The 16,490-nt window shown below is 41.2% G+C and overlaps 1 protein-coding gene across 2 annotated transcripts in view; it reads right to left on the bottom strand.

Moving 5' to 3' along the window:
* The window catches only part of LOC146655918 (actin-binding LIM protein 1-like), a 29,139-nt gene extending 12,685 nt beyond the window's left edge, over positions 1–16,454 (bottom strand). For both annotated transcript variants that reach the window (XR_014914389.1, XM_085428668.1), the window contains exons 1-6: positions 16,244–16,454; positions 7,235–7,372; positions 4,057–4,240; positions 3,386–3,495; positions 642–768; positions 425–518 (exon numbers count right to left, since the gene is read on the bottom strand). Coding sequence is in view for 1 of the 2 variants with exons in the window: in XM_085428668.1 (XP_085284794.1) it covers positions 425–518; positions 642–768; positions 3,386–3,495; positions 4,057–4,240; positions 7,235–7,372; positions 16,244–16,265 (675 nt within the window). In the remaining variant the exon portion in view is untranslated. The remainder of the gene's footprint in view (positions 1–424; positions 519–641; positions 769–3,385; positions 3,496–4,056; positions 4,241–7,234; positions 7,373–16,243) is intronic.
* Positions 16,455–16,490: the final 36 nt, after the last annotated feature.

Here is a 16,490-nt window from a genome sequence, read left to right as displayed (position 1 = left end):
GGAGTTGAGAAGACCTAAAATCTGCTAAGAGTTAATCTTTTAGTTGAATACAGTCGTGTCAAGAGTCTGTTTGGCTCGGTGCAGAGGAGATTACACCAGAGATTATCAAACTACATTTCACAATTCTACTCCATGCAACATCCCCTGTGTGTGTCTGCATGAGAAGCAGAAAGGCAGACACACTCTCAAGTATTAAAGACATCTGAATCCAAAATAATGCAAACAATCTAAACTTTAATTGTACTTTCCCAAAAATTATGATTAAAAATCATTAAAATTCTAGTGATTTAAGGATTTAAACGCTCAGGATTCCCTCAAACTTACCTAAGGCAGGTTCTCAGGAAACTCAGAGGGCGGCCACACAAAGAGATATCTGCGCATACTATGAGTTAAATGTGATATGGATGCGTGTGTGTGTCCTTACCTCTAGCACCTTCCCTGTGATGAATTGATGGCACGCCTCACACTGAACTCCAAAATGGGTCTGGTAGTCCTTCTCACAGTAGGGGGCGCCATCCCTGTGAGGCGAGAGAGACACACGTGGAAACGCTTGACAGTGAAATATTACATGGAGCGTGAACCCTGTGCAGGCCTAAATTCAAGCAAGCAGCCTATAATCACAGCAGATATGTGCTCCTTACTTGCTGATGTACTCCCCGGTCAGCACTTTGTTGCAGGCCTTACACTTAAAGCAGCCCAGATGCCACTGTTTGTCCAAAGCAAGGAGAGCCTGTCCGTTCTTAATGTCTCGGCCACATCCTGCGCAATCTACGAAAGCAAAATAGGCGTTGTTTAAAAAGAACACACACACAACAAGAACATGAGTTAAAAGTTGAAGGAAGAATCTAATTAATACTTTGTTTGAAGGTTTGTTTAAAATAAAAGCGCAGCCTTTACATACTAGCTGAGGCATCTTGTCACTTCTGATCCAAGACACTAGATGGTGATAGAGTGTAACCAGCAGCGTTCTGACAGCTGCCGCTTCCTATCATCCACTTCTCTCCTATCATGGTTCTAAAAGCTCCATCCATAAGCAAGTAGTGTAAGAGGTTGGTTTCTAAATGAACAATCTTCTTGTCATCTCTTCTTTAATGAATAGAGGATGAAAGGAACGCAGAGCCGACCGCAACCACAGGGGATGATAACTACGTGAGGCATAACAAGGTTGGGATGATGACGTGAGCAGAATCAGCATGCCTTATTTATAGGTGACCTTGTCTAAAAGCTCTCGAAACACCAACAGAGACACCAGTGGGGGATGAGGGAGGGAGAGAGGCAGCTAGAAAGAGCAGGAAGAGGAAGAGAAGGAAGAAAGAGAGGATCCAGAAGAGGAGGGGGGGTTTGAGGGCCACACAATCCAGAGGAAATGCACGGCCATGCATTATTTAGCGAGACCTGTCCTTGGTGTTATACATAAAGGAAAACGGATGGTCTGCACATGAGGCTGGGAGAGGTGGAGGATCTCCCTGAATGCTACAAGTTCTTTGTTTTTACTTCAATTGTAACTAGGTTTTAAGGGAACTCCTGCACTGTGATGTGGAAAAGAACCATTTTTAAACCTGCTTGACCCCTTAGGATTTCGCTTCTGCTTTGCCTTCTGCTCACCTTACATACAAGGTCTTAAATAATCAGGCCCAGTCTTATCTTAAAGACTACATAGCACCATATCACTCCAGTATGCTGCAGGCTTACTTGTGGTTCAGTTGACAGACACCCTCTACTTTTAAGATCAGATTTAAATCTTTCCTTTTTGTAAAAGCTTATAATTAGGGTTGAATCAGGTGACCCTGAACCCTCCCTTAGTTACGCTGAAAAAGGCCTAGACTGCTGAGGGCTTCCCATGATGGTTCTACCAGAGGTTTCTTTCTGCTTAAAGGGAGCTTTTCCTTCCCACTGTCACCAAATTCTTGCTCAGAGCGGGTCGTTTGTTTGTCAGGGTTTTCTGTCTATTATATAGAGTCTTAATATTACAATATAAAGCACCTCAGGGCAACTGTGTTTTGGTGTTACAGTATATAAATAAAACAGAATCAAACTGGCAGTTTGGCATGTAGGGAAATTTACTTTTGTGCCAAAGGTTTGACGATCGCTTGATACCACTTTATCATCTTTATTTATCAAATATGAACCTTCCCGGCAGTATTTTCCCAACGGTACCTGAACCTCTCACTAATTAACCGTTTTTAAAACAATAAATCTTGTTTGTTTAATCATTATGAAAACAAAAGAGTGAAAACTATTGACTAACTAACTTACAGCTATAACTTCATATCAAATACAGTGGAAGGCAAAATATCAGACTAGTAGTTTATTTGGCTTCAATGCCGGAAACAGTTACGTACAAACAGTTCTTTAAACCGAGAATCTCTAGATTCATTAAAAAGAATTTTAATGTTAGAGTGCTTGACCAGAGCGGACCCTACTCATTACACTACACAGCCCTGTGGTATATATTCCCCATGATCCCAGGCTCTGTTGATCCCAGGCACAGCTGTGCGAATATTCTCTTTAAAATTCTCACTAAAAGTTTATTTTTCTTTTATTTATTCATTTTTGTTTGCTTAATCAAAGATGAACACCAGCTTTTTCTTTACTTTTGAGTCTTTTTGATCTGCGGTTCAGCATTACTCTTGAACTTGCTTGGCCTGATTCTAGCAGCACCGACTATCACACAGTTAAACGTCGAGCACATTTAGACAACGAATTATTGAACATGCAGCTTTCCTCACAGCCAAGCTGCAGCAGCACCTGCAAGTCTGGAGCTTAAAGTGTGCAGTTGTGGTGACGTGGCTTTGTAGACGTAACAACAATCCAGCATGCTGCTGATTATCTTGTGCTAACTACATTGGCCTTTAGAGCTTTTCCAGTGTGTCTCTGGGCAATCGCTCACAACTGTTTAAGATATCAAATAAATCGAGAAACACCTTTTTACAGAAGTCATTACTGGTTCATGTAACTTCTCAAGTTAAGAATTGAAATACTTTAAAATTACCATGTGGATAGAAATGACTATAAAGTCTGTGGGTACAAAGTTTATGAGTAAGTAATGAATGACCCACGGACAGGCACAACTCCACATTTATTATAGATTTTCACATTGAACTGATTTTAAATTAATGCTAATAATGTGTGGGCAAGATGACTGATATGGACCTGAAAATTATTCTTCACAGCCAAAATATTACCACTAAACTGACTGGTCAACAGCTACATTAAATGCCACGTATGAATCAGGTCTGGAGGCTACGATTTTCCAGACTTTTTGTTTCTCTAAAACCAAATAAATTCCAATAATTCACTTTCAGTTCAAGTGTAAAGTCTATCAAACTATCATTGTGTGAAGGTTAATTCCTTTCTGTTTGTGTAACAGACAATGGCTACTCACTGCTGGAGCCCAGGATGTCCTTTGGTCCTGGAGACATGGGCTCGACACAGTATTGACAGAGACAGTCCTTTCCATTAAAGGTCACCCTGTCCCCGGCAGGAAACGGTCGTCTAGAAGCGGGGTGACATCAACAACCAGTCAACAAAGCTGCGCTCCCATGGTAAGTGTAAGAGTTTATTAGCTGTGGCTTGCAGGTTGTTTGACGGTGGTGAAGATGACAGGGCCCAATGATGCGGATGTATGTCAACACTGTCAGCCTGGGGAGCTCATTTAGTCAGATGACGTAGACATGACACACAGCATGCTACTGTAAACTGTCTACTGGAATTACTCCTGCCATGAACTTTGCTTGTCCATGACAATCATTCCACGGAAAATTAAATCGTAGCTAAAATGGAGAGTCACAAATGAATCCAAGAAAGTAAGACATGAGCAGCATTAAAGAGAAGCACCTGTGTTGATTTTGCTATATTATAGAAGATATATTTTCAACTCAGAATATCATGTAACTGCAATTAGCAACTTTTCATACTTCACATCCCATATTTTATATTTTAGAGCTTATTTTAACACCTTATTGCTGCTTGTTGGTGCTCATTATTATTTTGCAATGCAATCACACTTTTTCTGCAGTCCACACGCCAACCTGGTGAAAGCAGTGAATGTCTTACTTGCAGATGGTGCAGACGAAGCAGGAAGGGTGGTAGGTCTTGCCCAGAGCAGTAACCACTTCTCCCTCAACAAAGTCCCCACAGCCATTGCAGCGGGTACCGTGCATGCGTTGGTAGTCCAGCGTGCACAGATAGTCTCCATTTTTCATGAAGAAGCCCCCCTGGGCAAGGTCACAGCCACATACTATAGGAGACACACAAATTGGCACTCAGTGAGTCAGGTCATTTAATGCTTTAAGGCGTTCAACCATCAAGGCTCACAACTTGTCCATGGCTCAGTGGCTTTCTTAACTACTGCTAGCCTGGAGTGTGTGAAATGGACGATGACGGGAAAATCACTGAAAAACACATATTAATAGCTCTGTGTGTACAATGGGAAGCAGAACGAAAAATCCTCTCATCAGCAGTGTTCACAGCCAGGCTATTAAAAAAAAATCTTCTCGCTATGAAACACTGTTGCATTTAGAGTTCACGTCTATCAGTCTGTACTACTCTGGCAAGGCTTTTTTCACTTTAAAGGTTCAATGCAACAACAATTCGGCAATTGTCCAGCCCAGGAAATAGCTGTGATCTGTTTTGGAAGATAACTTGCTCAAAATGTTTGGTACTACACTGATAGCCTACAACAAGCTTCCTTCTATTCAAATGTAACCTTGTCATCTACACAAACATTCAAAACTGACAAGGTAAGAAATAGAAATTCACAAACAACTGAGGTGTTTGTGTGACAAATAAAATATTTTTACTACTCGGAATTTGTATGGCTGAACTTTGTGTTGGCATTAAAACTGACTTAAATAATCATATGTGTGTAATAAAAAAATCTGTGTGTATAAAAACTATCAGTTAAAGTAAGTATTTGTCTTTCATATTTTACTCAGAACATAGTATTCACTTATTAAAGAACATTATTAGATTTTGTTTTAGGAATTCCAATTACACTTTACATTAAACAGAACATCAGTCATTGCAACATAATGAGAGAAGGTTGCACATTTTCATCATCAGCTTGCCCGTACGGAATATTTCAACCCTCCATAATAATCACTCAATCCGTGCAGTTCACCATTTTAGCACCGAAGAGAGAGCCTGCGAATTTAATAGCCCTTCAGAAATGCTAAGAGGGAAAATATTTTGATGTTTGAGATAACTGCACCTAATCATTCTTATGCAATGAGGCACGCTAAATCCTGGGGATGAATGGGAGCGGGTGAGGGAGTGAATCAGATTTAATTGCATTAAGACTCAGACATGATGAGATTAGCTTGTAAACTAAGTGAGTCAATAGGAAAACCAGCAGTGGAGATTTGATGTCCAGCTGCCCTGGCTTTTCAAAAGATACATGCCATTATGTAAAATGCCTTTTTAGAACCTCAGTGAGGTCGACTTATTGAATTGAAATGAAAATAACTGCAATGAAACAGAAACTTTTGTGCATTTAATGAAATTAAAGTGTACAAAAGGAGGCTATTTGGGATCCATCTGCAAAGGCATCTCTGAGTGTCAGAGCTCAGTCAGCCTGAGGATTACTACTAGTGAGGTTGGAGACTGATAAAAGCATACATCCAATTAAAGCAAGGACCAGGACACCGAGTCTTTTGGCTACTAAAGCTGTACTAGTGTCTACTTTGGCAACCTTCTCATTATCCTTATCATGCTTTTATCACTCCTGTGGCATGCACATGTAAAGGACCGAATTAGGCACTAATCTCACCGTTTGCTTGTGTTATTCTAGGCTCTCAATGAAGTAAGCTAACTCTTAGCACTCCAGTCTTGGATTAACTACAAAGGTTTTAGCAGGGCAAGACCTGAGCCGAAGTGAGATGGGTTGGTCAGCTGTGGGTGGCTACATAGTACTCATGCCGGAGTGCTAGAAACCTATCGGTAATAAAGCTTAATGAACAAGGATTTGCACTGTCTCTTGTCATAGTAGACAGGATGGCACTTTAATTGAACAATGCAGGTCTGAGAAGTGAAGACGAGTCATGCCACCATGCATCCGTCCAGTCGGAAGGTCACAGAAAGGACGTTGTGGCATTAAGGGACTTGACTGGTCCTATAGTTCAAACTTTGTATGGACGGGATGCATTCTGGGACAGCAAAGGAAGAAAGAACTGTTTATTTGCACTATCGTGCTTCCTGAGTACAAACAGCAAGGAACATTCTTCATAACAAAACAAAACAAAAAAATCAAACCAGTTCATTAAGTAGCACAGACTGAATGAAAGGCAGCTAATGTCCTACTATTGTGACAGGATCAAATTAGCAGAGAATTTTAAAACTTCACACTTTGGCTGCCAATTTTCACATAACTCCCACATTTTTCTTCTCCCGTTTAGTCTTAGTGGTATGAAAGATCATTTTTAAATTGTAAACACATGACTTATTTACTAACAACTGGTCTGTATTTTAATATTAAAGGCTTTCTGACATGGAATAAAGGTGAGAGAAATCACATGCAGTAAATACTAGTAAAGATATTTACTCATATATAATCCCCAAAGCAGTTTACCTCTTTACTGGAATTCTTGGTAACACTTTATAATATGGCACAGGAATAACTATGCTATAAATAAATTGAAGTAGTGTGTAGGCAATTTTAATTAATGCATAACTGCATGATTTTAACAAACAATATTTCCTTATTTTCCATCCTAAGTACATTTTTTGGGACACATTAGAGAGTGGATTAATCTTTCATTTTTACATCTTTACTTTGTTACATCTCCATCTTTATTATTCACACCAAGCCAGCTTTTTAAAAATACAATCCTTTTGAAGGTTATGTTTGAAGTGTGGTTGAGGAGAAAAAAAAAGATCATAATCAACATCAAAGGTGTAAAAAAACATTAGCATGTAAAAATGCAAGGTAATAATCTAAGAGAGGAAAATATTGTTTGTTTTTCTGCAGAATTGCTATGAAATTATGTACAAAATACTTCCACTGTACTCAAAATTACTTACAACATAATTTGTGTTTCCTTCTCATGTAAAATACCAGAAGTTATGCAATACTTAAAATTACTACTTAAATTTACTTACAGTATTACTATTTCTTTGTTTCCCGACTTGTTATCCCCATATTCTAGCGTACCTAATTTATTTATTTGTAGGAAAATATAATTTGATTATAATTTCAAATAAAATATGTTGAAAATGTATTTATTGTATACTGTACCTTTACATGTGAAGCACTTGAGGTGAAAGTGCTTGTTCTGCACCCGGAGCACCTCGCCCTTACATGGCTGCCCACACTTGTAGCACTGAATTAGGGGCTTCTCTGTAGAGTGGTGGCGTGTGTCCTGCGCATGAGCCACTGCAAAAGAAAGCAGACACAATATCAACATTACTGCTGAGCTGTAATGCTGATGAGCCACGGGAATTGCTAGACGTGGCAGTCAATATGGTTTTTATGACATCTCTTATAGTCAACAGTTAGTCAACATTAGCATGCTCGGCACAAGGACCTGAATCTGCAACATCTCACAAACACCAGAGCTGAAGAACAAGTGCTCAGAGCCTGTCAGCGTAAAAAGAAAAAGAATGACATTGAGCAGGACAGCGCAACTTTGGGTTCTTGGCCAGAGAGACTCTCTGGAGAACATCAGTCTAAATATAGTCTGTCTCCGTCAGTTGAGGATGGACAGTCAAAATGCTGAGGGGAGCAAGGCTTGGTAAATAGAGCACTAAAAGGGTATTGATAAAGACTGTTTCACTATTGAGTTTAATGTACTTTCATTCTCAAAGGAAAACATAATTTAGAGTTATGGATCATTTACTGTCTCTGGCTAGCTTATCGTCCCAATAATCATTTGACTCTTTTTGACATGTAAGCGCAAATAAAGCTAGAGTCCATCCGGCAATGGGGTCACACTAACTGCAGAACCAGTGACTTCTGAGACAACTCTGCCTGCTGACTGCATCTTTCCTGTTTGTGACATTGTTGCACTGGCAAATCTTTGGACAAACTGGCAGACACATAAACACTGACACAAAACCACCTGCTCCAGTAGATGTCCTCAGGACCACATTTTTGAATGAAAACACAGACACACACGCTTAGACTCACAAAGTAAAAACCAGCCTCTAATAAAACAGAAGAGACGTCACTTTTGCTGTGACTGAGTAACTCATTCTATAAAAGCCATGAATGAATAAAACAATGGTAGGCAGCAAATAACAGTTTTATAAAGGCAGACACATGTCCATGATGTACTGACAGTGTGCACGCATGAGGAGAAAGCGAGAATGTAAAGGAGCGGAGCCACTTTATAAAGGACACGAGTCTTTTAGTGCCGCTTGGAGCTTAATGTTTATGTCAGCATTCTATCGCGCTCAAGATGACAATGTCAGCATTGCTGATGTTATGAAGGTGCATTGCTCACTATGTTAGCGAGCTTAGATTTATTGACTGTTAACGCATTCATATACATTGGTGGTAATTATTATAAATTACTACCAATCACAAACACAAGAAGGTCTTATGCAGTATACACCAAATATTCAAATTTGGATTAATTGAAGATTAACTGAACTAGATTAATTGAAAAAAGACTGTTGGAACTACACTTCATGTCACTCCATTTAATAGTTATTATTAATCTAATGGCTCTCTTCCATAGTTTCCTGTTCCCTCACCTCCATTTGTGGCAGATGGCTGCCTCTCCCAGAGCCTGGTTCTGCCTGAGAGTCTTCCTGTTAAAAGGCCGTTTTTCCTTCTCACTGTCACCAAGTCTTTAGCTTACAATATAAAACACATTGAGGCGACACAAGTCAGGGCAATCATAGGTAATTCCTATGGGAACCATGAATGTCTAGACCAAGAAAGGCGCCAGTCTATCAAAAAAAGTTGGTTCTGTGGACGTGAAAATTGGGATGGTATCCGAGGATAACCAAACTCAGTGAGGACCATCTTTAAGGCCATGAATGCCTATATCAACATTCAAAGCAATGAAACAAACTGAGAAACAGATTGAGATATTTCAGTCTGAACTAAAGTAGTGCAACCACAGCCTACCTTGGCTATAACATACTTGTTGTTCAGCCTCAGATCTTAATGTACAAACACATTTAGACATCACGTTCTTGGTGTGAGGTATTTTGACCATCGTTAGAATTATATAAGGCTAGGCTATTAATGGCAAGCAGCACCAGCATTATTTTTAGATCCACGATGTATCAGCATATGGCATTCCTCACTTAACACTTTGGGCATCCCTCTTAAAGACAGACGTTAATCTGCCACTATTGCACGGAACGTAAATACCGCTGCAGTGTCGCACTGCACACAGCTTATCAGCTGTTTGAAACCAGCAGATTATTTGACAGTCGGGAGCTTTAGCTGGCAAGGAGGCTTTCGCTTTTCCTTCTTTTGTTACTTCTTTCTGTCTCTTTTTCAAACAAAGACATACCCACACAAATATGCAGAGTCACAGTGAGAACAGACATGAAAGGCTCTTTTCTCTTTCTGCTCTGCAGTAGATCATTAGTCTGCAAGGCTAAAATAAGACACCGCCAAAATAGCGAATACTGAAATAGTATCACGAACAATCGATGGTCTACCAAAGAAAGAGATTACTCTGGACTTCTGATGACTTGCCCTACCTTGTGTCCCATTATTTACGTTTAGACTGGCTTACTAATGTTTAAAGACGGCAGAAAGAGAAGTCCAATTATTTTAAAAGGCATTTCAGCTATTTTTGATTTAAACTTGACTAAACCTTTATTGTGGCAACTCCTAAAAGGAATAACAACAACATAACATTATTCTATTTACATTTTGAAACACAAAGGTACAGAGTAGTTGTGAGATAACAGAAAAAAAAGGTGGACTATGAGTGGAGGATCTTTCTCCTTGGTGTTTCTGATGTGATTACACTCAGCAGGACAATGACTCATTTCTGGGCGAACCAGACTACTGTAAGAGTAAACGGAGTCCCAGCAGCTCTGTATGTGACATTGCACCTCGATGGAAAAACAGAGGCCATCTGGGTAACCGCTCTCATGAAAAATATCCAATCCAATAAGTCAGCCTCAGGAACATGCTAGAACAACTTAAAGGCCAATTCCATTTCCTTTTCTTTCTTTCTTTTTGGTCGCATTTACTCGTACCAGTAGCAATAACACTATGCTCATGAAGGAAACTGACAAGATTTAGTAGTATAAATCAAACGAGGAGGAAATTTTATATATAATTGTATATTTCTAACGATGGTCTAAATGTTAGCTGATCAGGCCAACTTGTACAAAAACTGACAAATGAAGTAACTACAATGACATAAAACCAAGAGCTAGTTTAATACTTTAACTTAACATTAATCAAATAAAAAATAACTAAATACCTAAGTCAAATATCAAATGAACAAAATAAAAATAAAAACATTTAAAGTTGCTGCATCTCCAAACACCCCCATTAGCACTTCCTCTGTTTGGGAATGCTACATTCCAAGGCCCATCTTTTGTTTATTTGACACATGACCTTAGCTGCCGGAAGCCTGACAAGTGAAATGTGTGTCAAAAACGAAGATAAGAAAATGTGTTCTACAAAGTGCTGGTACATGAGGTTGCTGACTGTGCCAGCACAGCAGGTTACTGGCTTTCTTTTTAGCAATCAAAACAACTTTCATAATGTTGCTATAAAACAAAATAGTAAATCAGCAAGATGTCATGTGATTTTAAAGGCTTAACCTTTAAAACTTGATTCATTATAACTTAAGAAAGGTACAACGAGCTGTAAACACAGAAATGTCATACAAACATCGTTCAAGTTAATATTCAACAATTAGCATACCTGACTACCATAGCATTTTCTGGATAAAGGCCCAGTAGTTAAATTGTAACAAATTAATTGCTTTTTTTTCAATCCCTATCCCAGCTTTATTAAAGGTGCCTTCAAACAAACCCAATATTTCACACACTTTACAATGACTTAAGTCACTGCTAGCACTAGCAAGCTAGCTAATACCACCCAAAGTAGAAAGAAGTTAACTTTGGAGTTACTGAGAATCCCTACCTGAGAGCACCTACCTCTCCAAAATCAAGCTACATTAGCTAGCTAGCCTGTAGCCTGTCTACTAGACCTACACTAAAATGTTCTGAACTCTCAATCAAACTTCAACAAAAAGCCACTTCAGCAAAAAGTGTCTGTACTACTTCGGGTTAATCTGTGTATTGCTGCCTTTTATAGTTGGCATAATGGAGGGTAAAATGGTGCAGTGGATAACACTGACCTCACCAGCTAGCATGACCGCTAGGCTAATTTGTGAGTCTTGCTTAAAGAGTATAGAATAGGCTTGAATGACTGCATGGCAAAAATGTGGCTATGACTGTGGCTTAGACTGTGAATACAACTTTATAAATGCAACTGCAGTACATCATTGAATTTTGACTTATGTTTTTTTATACATCAAGGCTGACAAAAAGGTGCAATATGAGGTTTGCTTTTAGTTCCTGTTTGTTCTCCTAAGGGAAACAACAGACGTGGCTCTTGAACTATTATACCTTGGCATTTGGGGCTGTACTTATTGCCTAAAACGATTACGGGTGGTGATAATTCTTTGAATATGTTAATACAAGTTAGACCTTTCACATTACACAGGCATTGAACCAGCGTGGTGATAAAAATATTCAACAGAGCAGCTTTAAAGTAGATATTTTGATTTGATGCCAGTTTCTATTTTTAACGCTTCATAGTGTTGCGTTGTCAGTGGGAGACAGCCCGGCACGGAAAAGTCAACACTGCTAACGTCATAACAGGTTGACAGAAATCCAAGACAGATGTTTGAATCCCATGCACAGAGGATCTAAACACTGAGGTTTGGATGGGAATCCATAAGCGCTGTGTTTTTCCAACTTTGCCCCGCCTCTGCCCCGCTCTGTAAAGTACTGTCTTTGCCTGACTAGTGGCTGCACAGAGGGGGTTAGGAAAAAATGAAGCTGAGACGGGTACTCTACATGGCATTTCATTAAAACTTAAGAACCCTGCACAAAAAAGGCTGCTAAATTATATGAAATGCTACAGATTGGCTCATTTACAGGATTTGTCCGGACATAAAGCGCCTTTCTGAGGGGCTTCTTTCAAACATTTAGCAGTCCTGTATACATTCATAACTCCACGTCTATAAAAGCATGAGTTCAAGCACTTTTACTTCAGCATCTTGGCATTTTAACAGATCCATTATTGAGTCTTTAGAGGTTCATGGGACAGGAGCAAGATGCTGCTCGGTTTGCCAGAATATATATCATATAATGCTATAAATAAGTAAGTATGCAGTACATGAAGCAACCTCAGCACAGAGCAACTTACTGTAAAATATATAGTAGTACAATTTTTCCAACTCCTGATCACATTCCTCATTCTGGGCTGGATGTGTTGGCTATGCTGACAGGGTGAGCTGTCCTGCCTCATCACCAGAGGATGAAGTGACTGATATTAGCCTAAGCACACAATGAACGCATGCACACACACACACACACACACACACACACACACACACACACACACACACACACACACACACACACACACACACACACACACACAGTAGTGAGGGAACAATAACCAGCAGAGCATCCCAAAGCCAGGCCCAGAGAAAAGGGGGCTGCTCTCTCTATATTCAACCCCCACCCCAGCCCATTTAAGCTAAGTCTAGCTGTGTTGGCAGTAATAAAGCCTGAAGATTATACTCAGGAGGGAAGTGAGAAAGGTCCTCATGAATCCCCCGAGGACAGATGTTTTTCTGTAACACGTGCCTCGGCCTCACTGGCTAATAATAATGGAGCGGGGCTGTTGACAGAGAGCGTAGGATTTGCTGAAGAAGCTTCAGACTTTGTTGCTTTCATTTCCTGCCTTCATAGACCCCGAGGTATGCAAAACCATAGTAGAACTTTGGAAATGCGCTGGGAGAGGGGGAATTGAATTAAACAATAGATGAGAGAGCGAGATGAAAAGATCTAATAGAATATTCAGTCGCTCCCTCTCCCTTTGTTACTGTAAGACTCGCAGACACAAGAGTTTCCAGTAGAGACAAACAGCAGCCATAAGGGAAAGTGTGTGCGTTTGTAGAGTATCATACACTAGACAGAGGGACACACCAAGGGGGGGGGGGAGGGCAAAGGCAGTCATCTCCACTCCTTGTGCCCATGCCAGTACTTGAGTCCCCAGATCTTCATAGGCAACAAAAACACACACATAGTGCCACCGAGTACAACCGGTTTTGGATGGAATATTCTGGGAGGGGGGTCTGACCCAAGATTAACATCAAAGGCACAAAATATGCCAATGTGCTGTGGGACGTGTGCCTGTTTGGGGGAAGGGCATGTGGGGCTCTTTATCGCTCAGACATAACAAGGAGCTCTTAACCCTCCCCTCCATGAATATGTATGGTGGTATCCAGCACCTCCACACCCCTCTGCCCCGCCATCAGCACCCCAGACAAAGCACTTCAAACGCAGGGCACAAATTGCAGAGGGGGGAGTCCTATCGGCCTCCACCAGACCCCCTCTTTAAACCTTTAATAACTAATCCTCAGGGACCTGAGCTTGAAATAATGATCTGCACTCTGTGGTTGAACGCCACAGTGCAGTTCATTGCAGATCATTTGTTGTTGAGCAGGTACACAATTATAATAGAGAGAGACTCGGAGCACAGTTGCTTATCAAGAAGTAGACAATGGAGGCTTTATAAACTTCAAAGACCCTCGTGATTGTGAATCTGATGATGACTTTGGGTCTTTGCCTCTCAATGACAGCCCACGAAGGCCCCGCACTCCTGTCGTGTTTCCTGGGATAATCACACTGATTGATGCCTGGCAGGGAGGATGTTTGTTGACTGGCAGAATATATGACTACACTCTGCATTCTTTCATGTGACTCTCACCCACGTCACTCGTGTTGTTTCAGCGTGTATATTTTGGGTCAGTGGCCATCTCTTCCTGGCTGACCACTTATCTCATCTGTGTATTCTAGTCTTGTGTGCCAGCTGTACAAACAGCGAGTGTCTGTGAGAGCCTGTGCTGCACTCATGTCTGCGAAAGGGTTTAGCTCCTCTTTCAGGGGCTAGACACTGGCAAGCTTCAAAGATGAGGCACCACTGCAGTTGTCTGCAGCAGAAGCAGCACTCTGCAAAATCACTAGAGGCAGCCACAAAGGCACATGACATTAGACTTTCATGTCAAGAGGAAATCTTCACACTGTGTAAGAAAGAGTGGTGGGAGTTGGCGTTTCATGAGCCAGGTGACATACATGTGTTGATGGCTACGGTCAGCCAGGCTTCCGACGCAATTTGGCACAGGAAGCATGAGGATGAGGGTAAAAGAATCAGCTCGGCCTATAAATGTACACAAATCTCAGGCACGTGTAACTCAAGCTCAGACTATCTAAGGTACACATGGACCCAATAAATTACAAACTATTTCAAGGGTATTTTTGGCTTTGAAAATAGGGCAGCCGCCTGCAAGCAGACAAAACTCTAACACTGCAATCCCTTGATTGTGATTCATCTTTCTGAGCATACAGTGCAATTCAGTATTGGCTCAGCTGTGCGTCCTGATGGTACCAAGCCCACCTGGCCTCAGACAGGTTGTTTTATGAGATCCCGGGAGAATACACGATGAAAGCTTGGGTTGCAAAAACATTCCGATAGCTTCCTCTTAAGAGGAATGAAAAACTAGAGGACCCTGGACAAGCTTTCTGTCACCGACAAAGCCCACAATGGAACAGGAAGGTAGTGAGTTAAGTCTATGGAAAAACTTTCAGAAGGGAGATGAAAACGTGGCAGCCAGAGGTTACGGATGTTCTGCCAGCACGGGGACTTGGTGGTGAGAGCCGTTTTACTCGTGGCCCAGTCAAATCCACATGAAGGGAAACAGCTCCAGAGCTGGACACCGCCTCCAGCCACGAATGTGCTGTCAGATGCATACTCACATCTGACCAAAAAAAAGAAAAAGTCTTTGCACATGTTTTTTTTTTTTGGTGGTAGAAATATTTTCAGGAAAAAGACAGAATTATGATGAACTATGTTTGGCTACACAAGCATGCACTGCACAACTGGAGACATGCCTCAGTGACTTATTACTATGATCTTAACATCCAGTCCATTAGGTTTAAAGTGTAACACCTTGTTTTGTATAGTATAGTGATGAAGTGTGATGGATATACACTGCGTTTGAAAGTCACAGACTCGTTCCTGGTACAAAAGCTACTCCAGTTTGAGTTCAGTTAGTCATCTGCTCCTTGGCAGAGCTTTCACCGCTCCTCTAAATATTTTTAAACAGGAGATTTTCTTTACTCTAGAAAGCTGTCTTCGCTGCTGCTCGCCTTGAGTCATGCTGACAACGGTCAACCTCACGAGCGCATGCCCCGGCAAATTGCAGGGAATGTTAATATCTCTAAACGACAACCCCTGACTTCGCTTCGTTCTGCCCACACAGCCGGGCGACCTCAGTAATAGGTGGAAACAATCATCTTTTTCTTTCAACAGGACACTATGAATGGGGCCACAGCTGACAACAATGGAGTGTACCTTTTAGATGATCACCATGGCAACGGCTGCAGACAGAGAGAGAGAGAGCGAGGGAGAGACAGAGTGCAGGTCCACAGCTCTGCGCAGTGTGCCTCCCTACACTAGTGCTCCACTTTTCGTCTCTACGTTACCTCACTATTTAGCCTCTTTATAAAGATGAACTGTTTAATCCCAGAACTATGACCCTGAAGGTTTTAATTGACAAGCTCCTATATGACAAGCCAGATGCTGTAAATTTACATAAAGCCTGATGCAGCCAAATTAAGCAGACTCCAACCCAGGCAGCAGCAGCAGCAGCTAGAGAATATCGACAAGGGCGTAGCATGTTCAAGTCTGCTTCTCTGAGGGAACATGTTGATGTGCTAGAGATGCACATTTAGACTGAGCTGTTAGTCATACTTCTTCCAAGCAACACACACCCACATAGAGAAAACCACCCCCATATTACCACATCATATGTCTAAATCTCTAAAAATAATCAAATCGGAAATCAGAAATTTAGTCCAGTCAAATCGAATTCAGCCAGACACTGGAGTTTAAAGCCAAATGGACATACTGCACGTCTATACGGTCTGCAGACAGTCAACAGCACGACAGGCAAAACAAATCCCGTAATAACACACTCATGACAACCTCACACACACACAGTCATGACCGCTGGAATACCTTTTTCTTTGACCATGACCATTGGAATCCAGGTATATCCGCACCAGAAAAGGCTCTGAAGATCAATCACCAGAAACACCCGAGCTGCTAGATCCCTTATTTTAGTCAAGACTGGAGCACAAAAAAGAAAGCCAAAGCACCAGAGAGAGGGAGAGAGAGAGAGGTGTGGGCGCTGCTTAGCGCTCCTCTCAAAAACAGCTACAGCGTGGGGTTTGCCTCCCGACTGCCTGTTTTCCTCCCATCCCTC

The sequence above is a fragment of the Rhamphochromis longiceps genome, linkage group LG13 (genome assembly GCF_057381845.1).
Source record: "Rhamphochromis longiceps isolate RC_006_pf linkage group LG13, R_longiceps_female_GT1.1, whole genome shotgun sequence".
NCBI classification, from domain to species: Eukaryota; Metazoa; Chordata; class Actinopteri; order Cichliformes; family Cichlidae; genus Rhamphochromis; species Rhamphochromis longiceps.
This window is presented reverse-complemented; position numbering and strand designations above follow the sequence as displayed.